This window comes from Hyperolius riggenbachi, chromosome 7 (assembly GCF_040937935.1).
Source record: "Hyperolius riggenbachi isolate aHypRig1 chromosome 7, aHypRig1.pri, whole genome shotgun sequence".
In the NCBI taxonomy this organism is placed as follows: domain Eukaryota; kingdom Metazoa; phylum Chordata; class Amphibia; order Anura; family Hyperoliidae; genus Hyperolius; species Hyperolius riggenbachi.
Genome location: NC_090652.1, coordinates 34,680,092 through 34,706,708, shown reverse-complemented (window position 1 = coordinate 34,706,708; position 26,617 = coordinate 34,680,092). Strand labels below are relative to the sequence as shown.

At 46.5% G+C, this 26,617-nt stretch overlaps 1 protein-coding gene across 1 annotated transcript in view; it reads left to right on the top strand.

The window, feature by feature from the left end:
* LOC137525971 (histone H1.3-like) overlaps positions 1-26,617 on the top strand; it is a 265,301-nt gene that overhangs the window by 131,311 nt on the left and 107,373 nt on the right. The window contains exons 7-8 of the mRNA XM_068247181.1: positions 10,068-10,124; positions 10,933-10,980. Of these exons, the coding sequence (XP_068103282.1) occupies positions 10,068-10,124; positions 10,933-10,980 (105 nt within the window). The remainder of the gene's footprint in view (positions 1-10,067; positions 10,125-10,932; positions 10,981-26,617) is intronic.

Genomic DNA, 26,617 nt, shown 5'->3' with positions numbered 1-26,617 from the left:
ACCACACATAGCGTTTTGCATTTTGGCCAAAAAGTTCAGTTTTGGTCTCATCTGACCAGAGCATCTTCTTCCACATGTTTGCTGTGTCCCCGCATGGCTTGTGGCAAACTGCAAACGGGACTTCTTATGCTTTTCTGTTAACAAAGCCTTTCTTCTTGCCACTCTTCCATAAAGGCCAACTTTGTGCAGTGCACGACTAATAGTTGTCCTATGGACAGATTCCCCCATCTGAGCTGTAGACCTCTGCAGTTCGTCCATAGTCACCATGGGCCTATTTCTGATCAGCACTCTCCTTGTTCGGCCTGTGAGTTTAGGTGGACGGCCTTGTCTTAGTAGGTGTACAGTTGTGCCATACTCCTTCCATTTCTGAATGATCGTTTGAACAGTGCTCCGTGGGATGTTCAACGCTTTGGAAATCTTTTTGTAGCCTAAGCCTGCTTTAAGTTTCTCAATAACTTTATCCCTGACCTGTCTGGTGTCTTCTTTGGACTTCATGGTGTTGTTGCTCCCATTATTCTCTTAGACAACCTCTGAGGTCGTCACAGAGCAGCTGTATTTGTACTGACATTAGATTACACACAGGTGCACTCTATTTAGTCACTAGCACTCATCAGGCAATGTCTATGGGCAACTGACTGCACTCAGACAAAAGGGGGCTGAATAATTACGCACACCCCACTTTGCAGTTATTGATTTGTAAAAAATGTTTGGAATCATGTATGATTTTTGTTCCATTTCTCACGTGTACACCACTTTGCATTGGTCTTTCATGTGGAATTCCAATAAAATTGATTCATGTGTGTGGCAGTAATGTGACAAAATGTGGAAAACTTCAGGGGGCCGAATACTTTTGCAAGCCACTGTATATGTATGTATGTATATATATATATATATATATATATATATATATATATATATATATATATATATATATATATATATATGTATGTATGTATATATGTATATATATATATATATATATATATATATATATATATATATATATATATATATATATACACATACACACATACACACACTGTATCTCACTAATATTATAAATGCAAAAGTTTAGATGTTTGGATGTTTGGATATTTGTTAATCGCGCAACAATGGCTGAATGGATTTAAATGAAATTTGGCACACACATAGTACATTACCTGTAATAACATATAGGATACTTTTTATCCCCATAACCAAAAAGTGGGCAGAGACAAATATACATTTCACCGGGAAAATGTAAGCTGCAGCCATTCTTACACTGTTAATGGTAGGGTTCTCAAACTTTGCACATTTGGTCACTGGGTGACTGGGATTAATATTCAGAAAAGTGGGTGGAGCCTACAAAAGCCTGTAAAAATTCACCTATTGATTTTCAAGTGGAATATTTAATTGCTGCCATTCTTGCACTGCTAATGGCACACGCCTCAAACCTGGTAGAGTTTGTCATTGGGTTACTGGTGTTCAAATTCTGGAGAGGGGCGGAGCCACAAACAGCCAATCTGACTTGTTTCATTTCAATGCAAATGATTGATGCCAATGACCGCAAAGCCCTCAAACACCTGCCAAATACATACCCAGGCAACGTCGGGCCATCAGCTAGTGTATATATGTATATATATATATATATATATATATATATATATATATATATATATATATATATATATATATATATATATATATATATATATATATATATATATATATATATATATATATATATATATGTGTATATATGTATATGTATATATATATATATATATATATATATATATATATATATATATATACATACAGGATCTTCTCAAAAAATTAGCATATTGTGATAAAGTTCATTATTTTCTGTAATGTACTGATAAACATTAGACTTTCATATACCGTATATACTCGCATACAAGCCGAATTTTTGACCCCCAAAAAGGGGGCCAAAAGTTGGGGAGTCGGCTTGTATGCGAGTCGTGGGTGGTGGTCTGCGCCCCCCGCCCGCCCGCCCGCTTGCTCGCCCCCTCCCTCCGCGGCTGCTGCTGCTGCTGCTATTACCTGCTTCAGCGGCCGCTTCCTAATCCGGGTTCCCCTCTTCATCCTGCGGACTCCGTAAGTGTATCACAGCAGCGCGCCCGGCGCTGCTGCTGTGACGATGCAGGGGGCAGGAAAGAGCGGTTCCCCTGGTAACGGCGCATCGCCGTTACCAGGGGAACCGCTCTTTCCTGGCCCCTGCATCGTCACAGCAGCAGCGCCGGGCGCGCTGCTGTGGTACACTTACGGAGTCCGCAGGATGAAGAGGGGAACCCGGATTAGGAAGCGGCCGCTGAAGCAGGTAATAGCAGCAGCAGCAGCGGCCGCGGAGGGAGGGAGGGAGCGTGTGGGGCAGTGCGGGGCAGGGCACTATACTAGCTATACTGAGCACTATACTAGCTAAACTGGGGCACTATACTAGCTAAACTGGGGCACTATACTAGCTAAACTGAGCACTATACTAGCTATACTGGGCACTATACTAGCTATACTGAGCACTATACTAGCTATACTGAGCACTATACTAGCTAAACTGGGGCACTATACTAGCTAAACTGGGGCACTATACTAGCTAAACTGAGCACTATACTAGCTATACTGGGCACTATACTAGCTATACTGAGCACTATACTAGCTATACTGAGCACTATACTAGCTATACTGAGCACTATACTAGCTATACTGAGCACTATACTAGCTAAACTGGGGCACTATACTAGCTAAACTGGGGCACTATACTAGCTAAACTGAGCACTATACTAGCTATACTGAGCACTATACTAGGCACTATACTAGCTATCCTGAGCACTATACTAGCTATACTGAGCACTATACTAGCTATACTGAGCACTATACTAGCTATACTGAGCACTATACTAGCTATACTGAGCACTATACTAGCTATACTGAGCACTATACTAGCTATACTGAGCACTTTACTAGCTATACTGAGCACTATACTAGCTATACTGAGCACTATACTAGCTATACTGAGCACTTTACTAGCTATACTGAGCACTATACTAGCTATACTGAGCACTATACTAGCTAAACTGGGGCACTATACTAGCTAAACTGGGGCACTATACTAGCTATACTGAGCACTATACTAGCTATACTGAGCACTATACTAGCTATACTGAGCACTATACTAGCTATACTGAGCACTATACTAGCTAAACTGGGGCACTATACTAGCTAAACTGGGGCACTATACTAGCTAAACTGAGCACTATACTAGCTATACTGAGCACTATACTAGGCACTATACTAGCTATCCTGAGCACTATACTAGCTATACTGAGCACTATACTAGCTATACTGAGCACTATACTAGCTATACTGAGCACTATACTAGCTATACTGAGCACTATACTAGCTATACTGAGCACTTTACTAGCTATACTGAGCACTATACTAGCTATACTGAGCACTATACTAGCTATACTGAGCACTTTACTAGCTATACTGAGCACTATACTAGCTATACTGAGCACTATACTAGCTAAACTGGGGCACTATACTAGCTAAACTGGGGCACTATACTAGCTATACTGAGCACTATACTAGCTATACTGGGCACTATACTAGCTATACTGGGGCACTACCTACCCATACTGGGCACTTTACTAGCTATACTGGGACACACTAGGGGAATAAGGCGGCCAGCATTTCCTACCCCCGGCTTATATGGGGGTCAATCATTTTCCCCTGTTTTTTCAGGTAAAAGTTGGGGGGTCGGCTTATATGCGGGTCGGCTTATATGCGAGTATATACGGTATTTTAGATTCATTACACTACAACTGAAGTAGTTAAAACCTTTTATTGTTTTAATATTGATGATTTTGGCATACAGCTCATGAAAACTCAAAATTCCTTTCTCAAAAAATTAGCATATTTCATCCAACCAATAAAAGAAAAGTGTTTTTAAAACAAAAAAGTCAACCTTCAAATAATTGTTCAGTTATGTACTCAATACTTGGTCGGGAATCCTTTTGCAGAAATGACTGCTTCAATGCGGTGTGGCATCGAGGCAATCAGCCTGTGGCACTGCTCAGGTGTTATAGAGGCCCAGGATGCTTCGATAGTGGCCTTAAAGAGACTCCGTAAGAAAAATTGCATCCTGTTTTTTATCATCCTACAAGTTCCAAAAGCTATTCTGATGTGTTCTGGCTTACTGCAGCATGTTCTACTATCACCATCTCTGTAATAAATCAACTTATCTCTCTCTTGTCAGACTTGTCAGCCTGTGTCTGGAAGGCTGCCAAGTTCTTCAGTGTTGTGGTTCTGTGGGGCATCTCCCCCCTCCAGGCCCCTCTCTGCACACTGCCTGTGTATTATTTAGATTAGGGCAGCTTCTCTCTTCTCTCTTATCTTTTACAAGCTGGATAAATCGTCCTCTGAGCTGGCTGGGCTTTCACATACCGAGGCATTACATACAGGCAGAGCTGTCTGCACTCTGCAGGAAGAAACAGCCTGACACTTCAGTGGAAGATAGCTGCAGGGGGAAAGAAACACACAAATGATCTCTTGAGATTCAAAAGGAAGGGTGTATACAGCCTGCTTGTGTATGAATGTATTTTCTATGTGTGGACATACTGTACATCAACCTACTTCCTGTTTTGGTGGCCATTTTGTTTGTTTATAAACAAACTTTTTAAAACTGTTTTTAACCACTTTTAATGTGGCGAGGAGCGGCGAAATTGTGACAGAGGGTAACAGGAGATGTCCCCTAACGCATTGGTATGTTTACTTTTGTGCGATTTTAACAATACAGATTCTCTTTAAGCTCATCCAGAGTGTTGGGTCTTGCGTCTCTCAACTTTCTCTTCACAATATCCCACAGATTCTCTATGGGGTTCAGGTCAGGAGAGTTGGCAGGCCAATTGAGCACAGTAGTACCATGGTCAGTAAACCATTTACCAGTGGTTTTGGCACTGTGAGCAGGTGCCAGGTCGTGCTAAAAAATGAAATCTTCATCTCCATAAAGCTTTTCAGCAGATGAAAGCATTAACCCACTTTTGAACCAGAAACAGCGACAGAGGAGCTTGACCTGGGCTACAGAGAAGCAGCACTGGACTGTTGCTCAGTGGTCCAAAGTACTTTTTTGGGATAAAAGCAACTTTTACATGTCATTCGGAAATCAAGGTGCCAGAGTCTGGAGGAAGACTGGGGAGAGGGAAATGCCAAAATGCCTGAAGTCCAGTATCAAGTACCCACAGTCAGTGATGGTCTGGGGTGCCATGTCAGCTGCTGGTGTTGGTCCACTGTGTTTTATCAAGGGCAGGGTCAATGCAGCTAGCTATCAGGAGATTTTGGAGCACTTCATGCTTCCATCTGCTGAAAAGCTTTATGGAGATGAAGATTTCATTTTTCAGCATGACCTGGCACCTGCTCACAGTGCCAAAACCACTGGTAAATGGTTTACTGACCATGGTATTACTGTGCTTAATTGGTCTGCCAACTCTCCTGACCTGAACCCCATAGAGAATCTGTGGGATATTGTGAAGAGGAAGTTGAGAGACGCAAGACCCAACACTCTGGATGAGCTTAAGGCCGCTATCGAAGCATCCTGGGCCTCCATAACACCTTAGCAGTGCCACAGGCTGATTGCCTCCATGCCACGCCGCATTGAAGCAGTCATTTCTGCAAAAGGATTCCCGACCAAGTATTGAGTGCATAACTGAACATAATTATTTGAAGGTTGACTCTTTTTTAAAAAAAAACACTTTTCTTTTATTGGTCGGATGAAATATGCTAATTTTTTGAGATAGGAATTTTGAGTTTTCATGAGCTGTATGCCAAAATCATCAATATTAAAACAATAAAAGGCTTGAACTACTTCAGTTGTAGTGTAATGAATCTAAAATATATGAAAGTCTTATGTTTATCAGTACATTACAGAAAATAATGAACTTTATCATGCTAATTTTTTGAGAAGATCCTTTATATATGTGTGTGTGTTTTGGAGCTCTTGCCCGAACCTCTGCCTCTGCTGTGTGTTTTGGGTCATTGCGGACTGCCTGATGTTGTCATTGAGAATCCTCATGTATTGCTCTTTTTTCCATGGTGCCATTTACTGTGATTAGGTTCCCTGGTCTGGTCTGGCTAAAACCCCCCCCAAAGCATTATGTACCCACCACATTTGACAGTGAAAAAAAAACACATATATCCAGGCACATCGCCTCTAGTTAGGACATTAAATAAGTTATTAAGGAAAGGCAGGAGCTGAAGGGGGTGTGACCAGAAAACAGCAAAAATCAATTAACCCTTCGCACTCTCGCATGCAAATGTTCAAACAAATGCATTCACAGATTCAATCATCCAGGCACCACTGTTATCCCTACAGCTAAGTTAAAAGCCAGGGTTTTAGTTCACAGAAGAATGCATTCTTACGCTTAGTCACCTACACTGCGCAGAAGTATCCAGGTAAACATAGGTGTCCTAACTCTGGCCCTGTAACATGCATAGTGCAGACATGCAAGCACATTCATTGCATCAAACCTATCAATGGATTAGGAGCACACATCCTGATGTCCTCTCCTGGGACAGATAGCACATCTTACCAATCGCACAAGGGAGCTAACGTAATGTATCCATGCGCACCATGCACATACACCAGCATAAGCTGTGTACATGCTGACCAAAAAAAAAAAAAAAATTTGCAACAGCAGCTAATGAAAATAAATTAAATGCAAGAACTGGACCAGTGAATAGGGGTAGAGCAGGTTTTGTGAGATGGGGCCTATGTTTGAATTGTGGGAGAACTGATAACCCGGGAAGAGTACTAGAAATTGAAGCATTCAATGAGATATAAAATTCAGGACGAAATTACGTGTGTTACATGTGGAGTGATTTATGTATTCAATGCCCCGTCAGAAAAGGTATGTGGGGAGGACAAAAAGAGCGTTACAGAGGAGAATAGGGAAACACCTTAATAATATAGAGAAGAAAAATGAGGGTCACCCACTGTCCAAACATTATAAAGAAAGACATAGGGGGAACTTGAGAGGGACCATATTTTTTGGGTTGGAAATCATTCAACAAAGTAAAAGGGGCGGGGATTATATACAGAGAATGTCACGTAGTGAATCTAAATGGATTTTCCAACTTGATACACTTATCCCAAAAGGATTAAATAGTGAGATGGAGCGGTTTGCATTCTTTTAAATGTTAGTTGAATACTTTGAATACTGTGATAAGCTGGGGAACTGCAGGTTTCTAAGATATGATGTGGCTATTTGAGAACAAATGTGCAGTGTGAAATTGATAATAAGCATGGAAATACGTGTAAATGTTGCCTTAAAAAATCAGACGCTTGACCTCTGCCCTCATTTACATATGGGCGGTGCTACTGGGGGATGGACATACATATATAGAAGCTGGATGGTCGCCTGCTCCATACTCTAAAAAGTCCTCCTGAGGAAGGCCAACGCTCATTGGCTGAAACGCGTAGAGGCTCGTTGGCTACTTAAAATAATCTGCAAAGGTCCGGAACGAGGGGCGAGCAGGAGGAGCGTGCATCAGCTGCCTGTGTGTGAAGTTCCAGTGGCCGAGAGTGGTGACGTCACCTGAAGTGAGCGCTGTTGCGATCGGCTTGGCGGAAGTGTGACGAGCGGACTTCTGGGATTTGCAGTCAGGAAGTGACGTATGCTGCACGGACTTACAGGCTTTGAGAAGCAGCACGCGGATTTACTTGGAGAAAGTACCGCATCCTGGACTGTTATTAAATTAACTAGCTGAAGGTAACTGGAGAGGGGAGAGGAGCAGAGACTATTTGGAATAACACGCTGATAATGATACCGGATCGGAATCGTGAGTGTAACTGTATGATATAGCGCAAGCAGACTACAGTCAAATAGACACTGCCTGATGCTAATAACAACCAATAAGGAAAGGATAAGAGACCTAATCTATCTGTCCCACTGAGGTTACGACAGTGCTTATAATTAGAGGAACAGCGTTAGTTGGTAGGAGGGCCCTTCTACAATAGGAGCATATGGTGAATGTGTGGTTGCATTGGTTTTCTATATGCTTTTAAAGTATCTGTATGAGCACTAGGATTGGCCGTGGGGAGCTGGGAATTTATTTGCCGTGTTACTGCCTGGATGCTCATGCGCAATGCCTGCAGGCACTTTCGTCCTTTTGAGGAGGTGACAAACCTGGTGAGTCGCAGTGAAGGCTCCATCAGCGACCTGATCCCATATGCTTTCTTCCTGGAGAGTGCCCTGCGAAGAGTAGTGGATCAGGCTGTAGAGGGGCATGACAAGGAAGAGGAAGAGTTGTGGGCACCATCACCACCACAACTGGCTTTGAGGAGGAGGTGGAATAAAAACTGCAGCAGGCATCCCAGGGGGCTTGTGGGCACCTTTCGGGTACCCATGGTGTTGTACGTGGCTGGGGGAGGAGGAGACCTTCCATGACATAGTGAGGAAGATGAAGAGGAGATAGCTAGCTCGATATCCATCCTTGTGCAAATGGGGTGTTTCATGCTGTCCTGTTTGTTAAGGGACCCCCATATAAAAAGGCTCAAGGTGAACAACCTGTATTGGGTGGCAACACTACTAGACCCTCGGTATAATCACAAAGTGGCAGAACTGTTACCAAATCAAAATAAGTCAGAAAGGATTCAGCAGTTGCACAACAGCCTGAAAACTAAGCTGTACACTGCGTTCAAGGGTAATGTCAGTACGACGGAAAAAAGGTGCAAGTAATCCTCCTCCTCCTCCCACGGCCACGCCAGTAAGGATAGGACACTCTTCCGATGTGATGGTGATGTCGGACATGCACAATTTTTTTAGTCAGATGCATCGCCACAGCCCTTCGGGATCCACGCTCAGAGAACTCCCGAAAGGTAGCAGACTACCTGGCCTTAGCTGCTGAAATAGACACTCTTAGGAACGATGAACCACTGGACTACTGGGTGTGCAGGCTTGACCTGTGGCCTGAGCTGTCACAATTAGCAATCAAACTTCTGTCTTGCCCCGCCTTAAGCGTACTTTCAGAAAGGACCTTCAGCGCAGAAAGAGGGATTGTCACTGAGAAGAGAAGTAGCTTAGGTCAAAAAAGTGTTGACTACCTGACCTTTATTAAAATGAATGAGGCATGGATCCAGGAGGGTTACTGCCTGTCGGAGGACTTGTAAATCAGTCCCCACACAGCTCTATTGCCTGTCTGCATGCTGTGTGCCTTCTCCGACACATTACACTACCACCACGTGTACACACTCTGGACATTTTAAAGCAGCCCTTTATTCCACCAATTGATGAATGCACTGTGATTTCTGCCCTTTAGCAATTAAAACCCGACTCTGCGTCAACACCGTAATTTTTGGTGGGACTATGGCATGGATCCACCTTTGGAATGCCATAGTCCAGGTGTTAGACCCCTTGAAACACATTTTCCATCACTTTTGTGGCCATAAAGAGTCCCTGTGGGTTTCAAAATGTGCCTGCCCATTGAAGTCTATGGCAGTTTGCCCGGATCGCACAAACTCGGACTTTAATGGAAGTTCGAGTTCAGTGTCCGCGATCCCAAAATTTGATGTTCGTGACATCTCTATTAGGGGATGGTTAAGCAGAAGCATAAACAATTGGCTTACGCTAAGTGCTCACCTTGTGATGCAAGGCGATGGATACAGCGACGTCTCCCTGACGACGAGTGTTCCCCCAATCAATCTTCCTTCATCTTCTGGCTGGTGGGTAAGTATGTGTAATGTTACACGATGGGTGCAACAAGACCTAAAGCTTTAAGGATCATAAGCCTAAGAAACGTTAAGTAATCGCGCAGCTGTACCCATGTCATGAGATAGCATAAAGGACCGCTTGTCGCTCAATAAATCTCCGGTCGTTGGGAAACCATCGGAAGAATCACAAGGTAGACACAGGGCTTTAGAAACTACTTCCATACCATAACACTTACAGATACATACTCTAAACATATGTCTAATATTTAAAGTAACACAGAATTCGCCAAGGCTCAGTTTTGACACTTTCACCCATTTGTACTTACACTTACAATGAAGTTAAAAATTCTCTCTGTGTTTTCAGATGGCAAATTATCTAGTGGTGAAGGAAAACCCTCTAAGAATGTCCTCGGTAAAAAAGGTAAATCGTGTTAACATTGGACAGATGGTTACGAAGCTCGTTCCTCAACCTCTGCCCCGATTATGTGCCTCCTCCTTAACCCCAAGTGTCAGGAAGACCTCAGAGACAGACTGCGAATGACAGTGCAGATGGCCGGGGGGTTGGACAGGTACTTACAGCTCATCAATAAATTGTATCATGCTGATTGAAGCTGTCTGCTTTAAATAAATAACTAACACAGTACAATACTGTACTAGAGAAGTAATGCGTAAATTATGGTAAGTTAGTTAAGCAGATGGATAGACAATTGGCTTACAGACTACTTCCAGAACATAATATTTACAGATACATACTCTCGTCTAATGTGTAAAGTAACACAGAATTCCACAAGGCTCAGTTTTGACACCTTCACCCATTATTACTAACACCTACGATGAACTTAAACATTCTCTCTGCATTCTCTCTGGCAAATTACCTAGTGGAGAAGGAAAACCCACTGAAGTTGTCTCAAGTAAAAAGGTAAATAGTAGCAAAAAGGTTTTGAAGCTCATACCTGAATCTCTGGCCCGGTGCTCCACTTATCTGCTTCCTCCTCCCCAAGTGTCAGACAGACCTCAGAGACAGACAGCGAGTGACAGGGCAGATGGCCAGATGGATAGACCATTGGCTTACATATTACTTCAAGAACATAATATTTACAGATACATACTCTGATTGGTCTAAGGTTTAAAGTAACACAGATTCCACAAGTCTCAGTTTTGACAACCTCAACTCTTAGTTATTACTTATACTTACAATGAGCTAAAAACCTCTCTCTCTCTGTTTTCAGATGTCAATTTACCTAGTGGTAAAGCTAAAGCTGCCTCCAGTAAAAAAGGTAATAACATTGAATTAATTATAGCCAGGTTCTATAGACCCTACAAATAGGCTTTGAAAAGTGTGTGTGTGTGTGTGTGTGTGTATGGTGTGTGTGTGTGTGTGTGTGTATGGTGTGTGTGTGTGTGTGTGTGTATGGTGTGTGTGTGTGTGTGTGTATGGTGTGTGTGTGTATGGTGTGTGTGTGTGTGTGTATGGTGTGTGTGTGTGTGTGTGTGTGTGTGTGTGTGTGTGTGTGTGTGTGTGTGTGTACCCCCCATTCCTTTAGATTGTAAGCTCGCAAGGGCAGGGCTCTCACCCTTTTGTGTCATGGAATGTTATTAATTTAATTGCTTGCACACTGTTAGACATTTATACATTTTAGTCATTATGTTAAATCAAATTGTAATCAGCAGAGCTGTATCTTGTATCAGTGTTCATCTTTGATGTATATCATTGTCTGTATCATTATGTATCCCTTGTTTGTTTTCTTACATTGTACAGCACCACGGAATATGTTGGCGCTTTATAAATAAATAATAATAATAATTATTATATAATATATATAAATTCATACTGTAATTTAAGTTGATCACACTGGCTGGCTAGCTAACTACAAGTATCAATTACAGTAATAGAGCAGTAAAATCAGTGAAAACCTGCCTGCCTGCACTAAGCACAGCACTCAGTACACTGTCACTGATTACTACACCGACTACTGCAACTAGTTAAAGGGAAGGTCCAGGCAAAATAAAAACATGAGTTTCACTTACCTGGGGCTTCTACCAGCCCCATACTGTGCCCTCGTAGTCACTCACTGCGGCTCCAGTCCCCCGCTGGCAGCTTGCCGACCTCGGCGGTCGGCGGGCCGCATTGCGTACATTTTTACGCATTCCCGCTAGTGCAGGAACATTAACACATAGATTTTTACGCATTACTGGTTCAATGCGTAAAAATGCACGCATTGAACCAGTAATGCGTAAAAATGTATGTGTTAATGTTCCTGCACTAGCGGGAATGCGTAAAAATGTACGCAATGCGGCCCGCCGACCTCCGAGGTTGGCAAGCTGCCAGCGGGGGACTGGAGCAGCAGTGAGTGACTACGAGAGCACAGGATGGCTGCATGGGGCTGGTAGAAGCCCCAGGTAAGTGAAACTCATTTTTTTATTTTGCTCGAACCCCTTTAAAGAGACACTGAAGCGAATACATTTTGCCACTTTTACCTTGTAATTCTCTTCAGTAGTCTCAGCAGGAGCAAACTGCCGCATCACCGCTGCAAAATGAAGGTACTAGACCCCCTTATATATGACCTTAGCAGTGATGTAAAAGGTCTGCCGAGGAAGTTTGAGCTCTGCCGTAGTGTATCCCCCAAAAATAGATGTAATCTGATTTCAACAAAAAGACACATAATCTGGTAGAAGTTCCTCTAAAATACAGATAATATGGCAGTGGTTCCCCCAAAATAGACAATGTGGCAGCAGCAGTTCCACCAACATACACATAATTTGGAAGCAGTTCCCCAAAATACGTGAAACCTGGCAGCGGATCACCCAAAATACACATAACACCCAAAGGACATATAATCTGGCAGCAGTGGTCCCCCAAACATACACAATCTGGCAACAGTTCCCCAAAATACACGTAATCTGGCAGCAGCCATTCCCCTAACATACACATAATCCGGCAGCTGTTCCCCAAAATACATAACAGCGGTTCCTGAAAAATGCAGATAATCTGACAGCAGTTCCCCCAAAATAGGTATATGTGCCCAGTATATATAGCCAGAGGTATATGTGCCCAGTATATATAGGCAGGGGTATATGTGCCCAGTATATATAGCCAGTGGGATATGTGCCCAGTATATATAGCCAGTGGGATATGTGCCCAGTATATATAGGCAGATGTACCTATATGTGCCCAGTATATGTAGCCAGTGAGATATGTGCCCAGAATATGAAGCCAGTGAGATATGTGCCCAGTATATGTAGGCAGGGGTATATGTCCCCAGTATATGTAGGCAGGGGTATATGTGCCCAGTATATGTAGGCAGGGGTATATGTGCCCAGTATATGTAGGCTGGGGTATATGTGCCCAGTATATGTAGCCAGGGGTATTTGTGCCCAGTATATGTAGCCAGGAGTATATGTGCCCAGTATATGTAGTCAGGGGTATATGTGCCCAGTATATGTAGCCAGGGGTATATGTGCCCAGTATACGTAGCCAGGGGTATATGTGCCCAGTATATGTAGGCAGGGGTATATGTCCCCAGTATATGTAGGCAGGGGTATATGTCCCCAGTATATGTAGTCAGGGGTATATGTGCCCAGTATATGAAGCCAGGGGTATATGTGCCCAGTATATGTAGCCAGGGGTATATGTGCCCAGTATATGTAGTCAGGGGTATAGTAGTCCCCAGTATATGTAGCCAGGGGTATATGTGCCCAGTATATGTAGCCAGGGGTATATATGCCCAGTATATGTAGCCAGGGGTATATGTGCCCAGTATATGTAGGCAGGCGTATAGTAGTCCCCAGTATATGTAGCCAGGGGTATATGTGCCCAGTATATGTAGGCATGGGGTATATGTGCCCAGGTAGCCAGGTGTGCCCCCAGCAGGAGGGGAGCAGCGCAGAGAAGGAGAGCTATGGGGACAGCGGGGATGGGTGGACATCTCCCCCCCCCTTCCCTCACCTTCGTGCTCCCCTTCATGCCTCTCCCCTCTGGTGTTTTGAAATGTCGGGCCGGCGGCTAAAGTGAGCGGAGACTTACCGCGTTCCAGCCGCAAGGGACGCTTCGCTCTGTGTGCGGCTAGTCTGGTCTTCTAGCCGCACACAGAGCGGAGCGTCTCTTGTGGCTGGAAGAAGGCGGAAAGTCTCCGCCCACTTTAGCCGCCAGGCCCGACATTTCAAAACACCGGAGGGGAGAGGCAGGAAGGGGAGCACGAAGGTGAGGGAAGGGGGGGAGATGTCCGCCTATCTCCGCTGTCCCCATAGCTCTCCTTCTCTGCGCTGCTCCCCTCCACACAAGCCAGGGTGAACGACGTCCACACTGAAGAAAAAGTGGGTGGACGCCGTTCACCCGCGTCCACGCAGGACTTGACCCCTGGTCTAAAACCCTCATTTTTGCGGCGGTTTACTCCTGCTGAGACTACTGAAGCGAATTACAAGGTAAAAGTAGCAAAATTAATTCGCTTCAGAGTCTAATAGAGCAATGAAATGAGTGAGAACTCTGTGTTTTTACACAGAAAAGCACTCTTGCTTTTTTCAATATGGCCTGAAGATGCTCTCTGAGTGCCACAGAGTCTAGCAAGGACAGAGCTCTGGAAATGGCCGCCACTTTATATACAGCAAGGGAAGGCAGAGCCTCCCCTCCTATGATTGGTTGCTAGGGCCTACACTGGGGGCCTCTGATTGGCCCAATGACTTAATTTCCCCAATCACGAATTTCTGATCCGTGATGGCCATGATCATGGCCGTGATCCACAAAACAACTGCCAAATCTATGAATTGATATCGGACAGCGATTACGGATTCGGATCACGATGTTGGATGATTAAAAAATACTTGTGAATCACGGGTATGTCGTGATCATGAGTTCTCTCTGAGCAACACTGGTTGGGAGCTTTACTGCTCCTATTTTCCAATGATGATATGTTACTAATATCAGGTGTAGTGTTTTTTCATCTCATTGAGATTCAGATTGATTGTCACACAGTGTGGTCTTTATTTATATTCTGTGAATGTACCATATATAGTTGGTATCATATATCCTTAAGCCTCTCCACTTTTCTGCTAATTTACGGTTAAAGTATTATCCCATAATGTCAGGGGCTTCAATGTCCCTTACAAGAGGAGGGAAGCCTTTCTAAATTACCTTGAAGGACCACTATCGTGAAACATTTAAAGAGAAACTGTAAGCAGAAAAAAAAAAAATCAAAATGGACTCCTAGTGATTGATTTATGAGTAAAGGAAAAACATATAAGAGATGGTCAAAAATAAATCTTCCCATCCTTTCAGCGATGTGCAGTAAAAATGCATGGGATGAACCATTTTTACTCCTGGCAGAGTAACAGTTTTTTTCTCTTTATTCCAGCAGTTGTAACTGTTATACAGTGAATGCTCTAACCACCTTTTTTTTTTTTTTTACTGAATGATGTCATCTGTAGGCAGGGCCGGATTACCGACCAGGCAACAAAAGCAGTCGCTTGGGGCTCCATTCAGAGTCAAAGGGGCCCCATCAGCACATAAACCAGCCCTCGCCATCCTGTCAGCGGTGGCTGGATGGTATAATGGTTAAAGAGACTCTGAGCAGTGCAGTAACTATGGAAAGATGCATATCATTTTAAAGCTCTCTTTCTCCTCTTTCCAATGATATATAAACGGCCTATTCCTTTTAGTTTTCGCTATTTTTGCGATAAAAATCGCGGCCACAGGACGACTTTTCTCCAAAGTCGGCAGCTCGATTCAGCACAATGCAATGAAATATAAGGAACCCAGGGGGATATAATTACAAACATCATGCTGGTAGGTGTGAGGATGTAATTAATTAGTTGTGGGTATGCTTAAAGGCATACCCAAAGGCACTGCTCTGAGTCCCTTTATGGGCTCTGCCTCTGACACAGGAGACCAGGGTTCGAATCTCGGCTCTGCCTGTTCAGTAAGCCAGCACCTATTCAGTAGGAGACCTTAGGCAAGTCTCCCTAACACTGCTGCTGCCTATAGGGCGCGTCCTAGTGGCTGCAGCTCTGGCGCTTTGAGTCCGCCAGGAGAAAAGCGCAATATAAATGTTATTTGTCTTGTCTTGTCAAATTATGCCGTGCGCTGCTGATTGTCTTCAGAGCCAGGCTCTCCTCCTAGGTCCCCCTCCTGCTACTGTGCGCTCTGCCGCTGCCCTCCCCTCCCTCCCGTCCCACAGAGAACCACAGCTGCAGCAAGAATGATAGCAGCAGATGGCAAATGCTCTCTCACCTATCCATGATCCAAGCGATAGAGATCCCGTCATCTGAAACCCATCTGTCTCTTCTACAGTGCAGCCACTCGCTCTGAACTACCTGATTCTCAGATCAGACAGGAAGTAGGAAGTAGTAATAGTAACAAAGCGGCAGCACTCTAGAGGAGACAGGTGGGCTCCGGATGTCGGCACCTTGGATCGCAATAGGTGAATGCGAGTCATCTGGTGCTGTCATTCTCCCCTGCTGCGGCTGCCTTCTCTGCTGGACTAACGTATTCACTGGGATGGAGGCTGCATGGTGGCTGTCTAGTTTGGGAGGAAATCGGTTGTTCGGTGGTGTAATGTTATGTAATTCTGTCTGTGGAACGGCTTCCGGTTTGGCGTTGTCCAGAGCTTTCTGCTGCTATTGCCAGGCTGGAGATGCAGGGGGAAAGTGCTGCTGCTATGATATATGGCACCCTCTTCACAGGGGTGCCCCAGCCCCTGAGTGCAAATGAATGTCCCAGCCATTCATCATTTTGCTGCTGCTATTCCCTGCATTGTTCACCCACAGAGGAAAGCAGGCTGTTGCCCATAGCAACCAGTAGCTCGGCTGCCCCGATGTGTGCGGCATGTTGCTGTGCAGCTGCATCTTCTGATTCTATTACGACATGATGGGGGGCCCAAATCAGTTACTTTGCTTAGGGCCCCATTTAGCCTTAATCCGGCTCTGCTGGCACACAATGTTGCGGCAAGGGTCCAACTGACCACTGATACCTGGTCTGCAAAGCATGGTCAGGGCATGTATATCAATATCACGTACTCTACTCATTTGGTAAATCTGTTGACGGCTGCCAAGCAAGGAATGTGTGGCTCTGAAGTGGAGTTAGTAACACTGTTATGACTGGCAGACAGGCCTGCTGCCACTTCCTCTTCTTCTCCTACTACTCCTCCATCCTATTCGCTATGCTCCTTGGCTGAGTTCTCTTCTGCTCCTGTGGTTTTCTCTAGTACTTTAGCAACAACTGCCCCCCCCCCCCCCCAGCTCCCCAGGGCCTTGTAATGTTCTGCTAGTGTGTGCGGGACACTTAGCAGACAGACAGATATCAGACGCTCCCAGAAGGGAAAACGCCATTCAGTTATAGACAGTGTCAGTGAAGGCAGAACTGATACTGCAATACAGATACTGAGAATAGTCAGACAAATTGAGCCAGCAACAGATCAGAGTGAGTATTCAGGCAGAGGTCGGCAACAGATCAGATTGGCAGAGGTACAGAATCGTTAGGCAAAATCAGAGTAAGTATTAAGGCAGAAGTCGGCAACAGATCAGATTGGCAAAGGTACAGAATCAATAGGCAAGAGAAGAGTAGAGAACAGGCAAGGAGTCAATAATAATAATAACATAATATCAATATAGCCTAGGCTTAGTGTGAAATCCCCGGGGTCCTGCCGAATCAAAGCACACACCGAACTGACTACGGTCTGAAGCCTTCACAGGATGTGTTAGCTAGAGCAGACAGCGTGAGACTGACAGAATGAGGCTAAATAGCCCAGGGTGAGAGAACAGGCATGCCCCCATCCTGTCCAGAAAATCAGCATGTGGAGGTGGACTCCTGCATGTCAGCTGACCGACTGTCAGCTGACACGCTTCCAAAGCGCATAAGAGGTGCGATGCTGAGAGCATGTGCGTCCACCCTCCTTCACTCCCTGTGTCTCACGCGACTGAAGCCCAGCTGGAGAGCCGCTGACGTCATCTCTAGCAATGCGGCTAGCCAACCCGGAAGTAGCAGACACGCTGCTGGCCGTTGCAGTGGAGGTAAGCTCCGAAGACCTGACAGGCCTATTCCACATCCCAGCAGGGGCCCCAACCGCCCCGATTTCGGCAGGACGGTCCCGATTTTGGGGGGCCGACCCGCTGTCCTGCGCTGCCCCCCCCGGTCCCGCTGGGGAGTGAGGGAAAAAGAAAACGATCAAGGCACCAGCCCGGTATGCGGCATAGATGGCCGCCGCCCGCCGCCATTACACTTCTCCCTCCCTCCCTCCCTCCTAATGTGCCCCCCAGTGTCCCCTTCCCCCCGCAGTGTAAAATGGGCAGCGGTGGGAGCGGGCAGTAAGTCTTATCACCAGGCCCGGCCCTAGACTTTTTGCCGCCTGAGGCAATCTTTAAAGAAATCGCCACCCCCCCCCCAAGCCGTGGGTGTGGGGGGCCGCCCGAGCTGGAAGGGATAGTGAGCAGGAAGGGGGTATTGGGCCTAGCGGCGGGGAGGGGGGTCGGACCCCCCCTCCCTCGCCTGGGTCCCCCGTCCTCCGCTCCCCTCCCGCTTTAAAAAGTTACGTCGCTGGCTGCAGCTATTGTAAGAGGCAACTGGCGGGGATCACTCCACTGACGTCGCTTCCTGCGGTGTAGCAGGAAGTGACGTCAGTGGAGCGCACGCTGGAACGAGGAAGAGGTGAGTGATCCCCGCCCGTTGCCTCTTACAATAGCTGCAGCCAGCGACGTAACTTTTTAAAGCTGGAGGGGAGCGGAGGACGGGGGACCCAGGCGAGGGAGGGGGGGTCCAACGCCCCTCCCCGCCGCTAGGCCCAATACCCCCTTCCTGCCCGCTATCCTCTCCAGCTCGGGTGGCCCCCCACACCCACGGACGGGCGGGTGCCGCCCCCCCAGAAGTGCCGCCTGAGGCAAAAGTTTCACCCCGCCTCATGGGCGGGACGGCCCTGCTTATCACTGCCTCTCCGCTGCGTATCGGGATCTCCTCTGCTCTTCCTGCTTCCTGTGACGTCACAGGAAGCAGGAAGAGCAGAGGAGATCCCGGTACGCAGCGGAGAGGCAGTGATAAGACTTACTGCCCACTCCCACCGCTGCCCATTTTACACTGCGGGGGGAAGGGGACACTGGGGGGCACATTAGGAGGGAGGGAGGGAGGGAGAAGTGTAATGGCGGCGGGCGGCGGCCATCTATGCCACATACCGGGCTGGTGCCTCGATCTCTCTCTGCCCGCCCACGGCCACCCTCACCCTCCTCCCCACCCACTGGCACCCTCACAGCGCCTCCCCGTTGGGAGTAATTAATAATTGGAAAAAAAACTTTTTTGTGGGGTGGGCGTGACTAGGGGGTTGGGGTGTGACCAGGGGCGTGGCCTAAATGTCCCGCTTTTAACAATCAAAATGTTGGGAGGTATGTCCCAGGTATGACGGTATCACTCCATCATGGGCCTGACTTGCCTGCAAGCTGAGAGTCACACTGGACAAGCACTCCTGGTTGCTCTGAAAGAACAGGTGGATCAGTGGCAGATCCTGCACCAACTTGATATTGTTGTGTGTTGAGTTGTGTGTGACAACGGAAGCAATCTGTTGGCGGCATTGAATGTGTGCAAGTTAAAGAGACTCTAAAGTCTCATAAAATTAAAGTTTTTATTTTAAAAATGTGTTTAACATCATAGCCCTACCTCAAACGCTGCATCCCCACGGCTGTAATCTCACTAAATCCCCCCTAACTCCCCCCTCCCTCTCCCCGCAAAATCCACAACTTTCTTGGTCGTAGATTTTGCTGCCATAGGAGGCAGAGCTTTAAGCCGCAGCTTTGCCTCCATTCGCGTCTATCAGCGGTGGCTCTCCGCCTCTCCCCCACCCCTCTCAGTGAAGGAAGACTGAGAGGGGCAGGGAGAGGCGGCGATCCACTCTGATAGACATGTGGAGATGCAGAGCTGCCGCTGAAAGCACTGCCTCTCACGGAAGCGCTGCCCGGATTGTCCTTTCTAAATATTTTCAGTTTCCAGTGGCTACAGTGCAAAGTATTATTAAAAAATACAAGATGTTCTGCACTGTACAAAATCTCAGAGGATGTAGTCGGGCGTACGTACGAAAAGGGCGTCGGGAAAAAAGGGCGCGTGGTATAAACGATAAATGGAAATATCGTTTATAGAAATTATTGTGTAGAATTTCGTTTATAAATAGTGTTTTAAGAATTTATAAATCACTAAATAATGTGTATGAGATCGGCAATTCTTAAAACGTTAATCTTCCCTGTTTGTAAAGTGAAACTTATATTTTCGTTTATTAAAAACCCTCCCTGTACCTATCCCTAACCCCTAGACCCCCTGTTGGTGCCTAAACCTAAGACCCCCCTGTTGGTGCCTAAACCTAAGACCCCCCTGTTGGTGCCTAAACCTAAGACCCCCCTGTTGGTGCCTAAACCTAAGACCCCCCTGTTGGTGCCTAAACCTAAGACCCCCCTGTTGGTGCCTAAACCTAAGACCCCCCTGTTGGTGCCTAAACCTAAGACCCCCCTGTTGGTGCCTAAACCTAAGACCCCCCAGTTGGTGCCTAAACCTAAGACCCCCCTGTTGGTGCCTAAACCTAAAACCCCCTATGGATAATAATATTTTACAGACATTAATAAATAAAAAATGTAAAGAAAAAAAATGTAAATTATTTTTTTGGGTGGATAATAATGTGTTAGAAATGTTTTAGAAATAGTGATTTATTATCTTCATAAACGTTATTCGTCACGGGCTCATTTTGTAAACTTAAATCATCACAAACATAGTTATAAATCCTTAAAAAACTCCGGGCGCCGTTATAAATCCTTAAAAATCTCCGGCGCCTTATTTTCCCCGTTCAGCGCCCATTAAACGATATTTATAATGGAAGTGAATGGGGCGCCCTTTTTGTCCACTTGTCTCATGCGCCCAAATCTACTGCTTCCGTAGTCGGAACTAGAGCAGGATAGTGAGAGAGGTGAAAAATATTCCAAGGATCACCACCAAGGCCATCCTGATGAATCTGGGCTCTGCTGGTGGCAATGTCTCAAGGCAGACAATCCAACAAACACTGCACACTGCTGGGTTCCACGGATTCAGACCAAGGAGGACGCCACTCCCCCAGCTAAGGCACAAAAAAGCTTGCTTGACCTTTACAAATGCTCATTTGGACAAATAAGAAGACTTCTGGTCTTCTGTGTTATGGTCAGATGAAAAAAAAATGAATTGTTTGGTCACAATTATGTTTTCTTCATATGGCGTAAAAAAGGAGAAGCCTTCAACCCAAAGAACACCATCCCCACTGTCAAATGTGGTGGGTACCTAATGCTTTGGGGGTGTTTTTCAGCCAATAGACCAGGGAATCTAATCACAGTTAACGGCACCATGGAAAAAAGAGCAATACATGAGGATTCTCAATGACAACATCAGGCAGTCCGCAGAGAAACTTGGCCTTGGGCACCAGTGGACCTTTTAGCATGGCAATGACCCAAAACACACAGCAAAAGTGGCAAAGAAATGGTTAGCAGACAACAACATTAACGTTTTTGAGTGGTCCATCCAGAGTCATGACCAGAGCCGGCACTACCATAGAGGCAAAGGCGGCAATTGCCCCAGGGCCTCTGACCTCTGCTAGGCTCCCCAGATGGTCTTTCTGACTGTTTCCATATGCCTGCATGTTCAGCTCAGCTGCAGTGGCAAGCAGGCCCACACTGGCCAGGGGGGAAGGGGGGCAATCTCCCCCCAGGTCACCTTTCATTCAGTGATTTAGGGCTGGTCTGGTGTATTCAGGTTTGTTGTTGTAAGGCAATGTGAAACACTAGCTAGCTGATAAAAGTGCAATTAGAGGGCAGGCAAGCTGGTAAATATGCACAGTATGATGCAGAGCTTGCCTGGAGGGTCTGTGGGCAAAAATCTGTCTGGTCTCTCCCCATTGTCATAATGATTGCATGTGTAGATAAGGTGTTAAACAAGTTGGAAAGTTTTTGACAGTCCCTAGACTCCAGGAGGGCTGCTTTCTGACTTGTGTAAGAGACTGGCAGGGACAGGAGTCATATTATAGGCAAGTAGCCTCTGTGTGATGTGAGACTGCAATACAGATGATGCTCTGCTCCATCTCAGGTTATTCTCAGTCTCTCTCCACTCCTCCTCTCTCTGGGCTAGTGCACGCCAAAATCACAATAGCAATCACTAGCAATTTGCGAGTACGATTTTGTGAAACGATTTTAAGAGCAATTTTTGAATGAATCGCTCCAAAAAATGCTACATGCAGCGTGCTTGTGATTTTGAAAAAATCACAAAGCTGCTGTGAGAACACCCTCATAGGGTAACATTAGCCGAGTGCTTTCCAAATCACTGTCGATTTGAAAAACGCTCAGAAACCCTCTTGGTTGGTCAGTTGTGAGAGAAAAGCAAACCGGGCACCAATAGTTTGCAACACACCAATTTATTTCATCCCATTCATGGACAAACACAGGCAACAAGTAGCTGGCCTAACAGCCGTTTCGCAAGCTAGGTTGCTTGCTTCCTCAGAGAAAGCAAGCAACCTAGCTTGCGAAACGGCTGTTAGACCAGCTACTTGTTGCCTGTGTTTGTCCATGGATGGGATGAAATAAATTGGTGTGTTGCAAACTATTGGTGCCCGGTTTGCTTTTCTCTCACAACTGCTGGACATTGCTATTCACTGGAGGCACATATAGTAACCACCAACAACCCCCTCCGAGGGTCTGATCATTATTGCATTTAGTGCCGATTTTTTTTCTTCTTTGCTCCTTTGAATACCTCTTGGTTGGTACCAGCCCTCCTTCATTCACCTTTTTTTCCCTCTTCCCCTAGTGCTGCCTGGCTGTGTCTTCTTGTCATACAGGAAAGCTAAATAAAAGTGCAATCCTGGTGATTTTTTTTAAATGTCTGAATAGTTGACTGAATAGCTTATTGGAACATGGCATATGTAGCTTTGTGGGACATTCTTGGGCGACACTCTTAATTTCTTTACTGATTGATTCTGCTGGTAGGTCTCTGTTCTGGTCCAAGGGGGGTGTCCACCAACAAATCTCTGCAGAGGGGCCTGATGTAGTTACACTCCTACCCAGCTGCCTTGTAATAACTCACCTGTCCCTGCAGCAGCTCCATCCCGTGCTCCCTCTTCAGCCACGCTGCCTGCCTTTATGACCCTGTGCCTGTTATTTACACGTAACATGTGCCGGATGGAAGAGACACAGGCAGCAGGGCTGAAGGTAAAGCACAGGATGGAGCAGCTGATACAGGTGAGTTATTACAAGGCAGCTTAGCTACACAATGTGCGGGGGCCATGGGAGAAGTCTATGCGAGACCATGAGGGGCAGCAGTCGGTTCGGGAGCTGACTTCCCGGTGTGTGTGTGTGTGTGTGGGGGGGTTTGGTGATGTAGGGGGCCCCAAGTTACTTTTGCCCCAGGGCCCCTGTGTGGCTTAAACCGGCCCTGGTCATGACTTCAACTGAGAATCTGTGGAGGGAGCTAAAGGTCAGGGTGATGGCAAGAAGTCCCTCCAACCTGAAAGATTTGGAGCTCATTGCTAAAGATGAATGTGCAAAAATACCTGTGGAGACATGCAAAAAGCTAGTCTGCAATTATAGGAAGGAAGAGTTTGATTGCTTCAATAGCCAATAAAGGCCTTCCTGTTGGTTATTGAGAAGGGTCTGAATAATTTTGGACTGGACACTTTTTGCTCAAATGTAATAAAAGCTGAGAAATGTCCCCCCCCCACAATAATGCCTCTTATACATCATCTTATTATATTTTGGGAGACACCTATATCGTTATCCATCAAAAAATGACTTGCTGGTTGAACAAAAGTAACTTTAAGTCAAAAGTGCAAGGTGTATGAATAATTATGGGCAGCACTATAAGTATCCAGGCTTTCTGGAGGTCCTCAAGCAGCCCAGGAAGGTGTGTGACCATTTGAGGCATTCCTCCACGGCCAAGGCACGCTTTGCAGATATTCAACGGCAAAAGAACCTGCCAGGGAAGCGCTTGATTTGCGACAGCCCGACTCACTGGAATTCAATGCTCCTCATGTTCGACCGTCTGCTCCAACAAGAAAAAGCCATCAACAAGTATCTGTAAGAGTACTAGGACTGGCCGTGGGGAGCTGGGGATTTTTTTTGCCGCGTTACTGGACGCTCATGTGCAATGCCTGCAGGCACTTTCGTCCTTTTGAGGAGGTGACAAACCTGGTGAGTCGCAGTGAAGGCTCCATCAGCGACCTGATCCCATATGCTTTCTTCCTGGAGAGTGCCCTGCGAAAGAGTAGTGGATCAGGCTGTAGAGGGGCATGACAAGGAAGAGGAAGAGTTGTGGGCACCATCACCACCACAAGTGGCTTTAAGGAGGAGGTGGAATAAAAACTGCAGCAGGTGTCCCAGGGGGCTTGTGGGCACCTTTTGGGTACCTATGGTTAGGGGCGTAACTTGAAATCACTGGGCCCCCCTGCGAATATTTGGATGGGCCCCCCCCCCCCCCATAGGTGCCAAATAATCATAATGGGGCAGCGTTTCACTGTAAATTAATTGTAAAGTGGGCAGCATTTCACCAGACAATCGTAATGTGGGCAGCGCTCACCAGAAAATCGTAATGTGAGCAGCCAGCAGTCACCAGAAAATCGTAATGTGGGCAGCGTTCACCAGAAAATTGTAATGTGGGCAGAGTTCACCAGAAAATCGTAATGTGGGCAGAGTTCACCAGAAAATCGTAATGTGGGCAGCGTTCACCAGAAAATCGTAACGTGGACAGCATTCACCAGAAAATCGTAACGTGGGCAGTGTTCACCAGAAAATTGTAATGTGGGCCAGAAAATCGTAATGTGAGCAGCGTTCACCAGAAAATCGCAATGTGGGCAGCAGTTACCAGAAAATTGCAATGTGGGCAGCAGACACCAGAAAATCGCAATGTGGGCAGCAGTCACCAGAAAATCCTAATGTGGGCAGCAGTCACCAGAAAATCGCAATGTGGGCAGCAGTCACCAGAAAATCACAATGTGGGCAGCCAGCAGACACCAGAAAATCGCAATGTGGGCAGCAGTTACCAGAAAATCACAATGTGGGCAGCAATTACCAGAAAATCGCAATGTGGGCAGCAGTCACCAGAAAATCGCAATGTGGGCAGCAGTCACCAGAAAATCGCAATGTGGGCAGCAGTCGCCAGAAAATCGCAATGTGGGCAGCAGTCACCAGAAAATCGCAATGTGGGCAGCCAGCAGACACCAGAAAATCGCAATGTGGGCAGCCAGCAGTCACCAGAAAATCGCAATGTGGGCAGCCAGCAGACACCAGAAAATTGCAATGTGGGCAGCAGTTACCAGAATATCGCAATGTGGGCAGCAGACACCAGAAAATTGCAATGTGGGCAGCAGTCACCAGAAAATCGCAATGTGGGCAGCAGTCACCAGAAAATCGCAACGTGGGCAGCAGTCACCAGAAAATCGCAATGTGGGCAGCCAGCAGACACCAGAAAATCGCAATGTGGGCAGCAGTTACTAGAATATTGCAATGTGGGCAGCAGACACCAGAAAATCGCAATGTGGGCAGCAGTCACCAGAAAATCGCAATGTGGGCAGCGTTCACCAGAAAATCGCAATGTGGGCAGCCAGCAGACACCAGAAAATCGCAATGTGGGCAGCAGTTACCAGAATATCGCAATGTGGGCAGCAGACACCAGAAAATTGCAATGTGGGCAGCAGTCACCAGAAAATCGTAATGTGGGCAGCAGTCACCAGAAAATCGCAATGTGGGCAGCCAGCAGACACCAGAAAATCGCAATGTGGGCAGCAGTTACCAGAAAATCGCAATGTGGGCAGCAGACACCAGAAAATTGCAATGTGGGGAGCAATCACCCAAAAAATCGTAATGTGTGCAGCAGTCACCAGAAAAAAAATGCCCCTGTAAAAAAAAAAACAATTCACTTACCTGTCAGGAGTCTCTCCCGGCCTCTGGTGCGCAGCTCCTCCAGCGACGATCCTCCTGTGCACTGCAGCACATCTCCCGCGCTGAGTCTGACAGGCAGAGTGCAGGGCTATGGCAAGATGGCGCCCGAAGCCCCGTACTGGAGACACAAATAGTCTCCAGTGCAGGACTTCGGCAGCCATCTTGCCATAGCCCTGCTCTGCCTGCCGGAGGAATATGCAGGCTGCTGGAGCGGGACTGCGGGGAATGAACTGGCACAGTGTGTATCAGACGCTGCGGCCAGTTGAGCACCTTGCTGGGGGGGTCCAGAATCGGGCGGGCGGCAGCGCTCCCCCGGCACACAGTGAGCGGGCCCCAGAGCGGCCCTGGGCCCCCCTGCGGCTGATGGGGTCGCATCCCCGGTAGGTACGCCGGTGCCTATGGTGTTGTACGTGGCTGGGGGAGGAGCAGGGGCGTAACAATAGGGGGTGCAGAGGTAGCGACCGCATCGGGGCCCTTGGGCCAGAGGGGCCGTCCCTCAAATTCACTATTAGCTCCCTATTGGTCCTGTGCTCATAATAATCACTCTACAGATACTTTAAATAGTGGTAATCAGGGTCATAACTAGAAATCACTGGGCCCCCCTGCAAAAGTTTGGATGGGGCACCCTCCCCCTACACACTAAATAGGGACTGTCTACAAATAATTGTCTACAAAACTTTGTATGATTACTTATCAGTGGCTGAGCAGATGCAGTTATTAGAACAACTGTGCAGAGAGCAGAAAGCTTTTTCTCCTCATGTACTTTGTTGTCACTCTCTCTCAGTACATGGCCCCCTGTGGCTTCTGGGCCCCCCTGTGGCTGCATCCCTTGCAGGGTCTATTGTTACGCCCCTGGTGGTAATCATTAACCAACTGTTCCCCACCCCCTTCTTGCACCTCTGACACTGTAGTTGCCATTGGCAGGGATTGCTATGTATAGAGTACTTGGGGGTAACCAGTAACAAACTGCTCCCCATCCCCTTCTTGCACCTCTGACACTGTAGTTGCCAT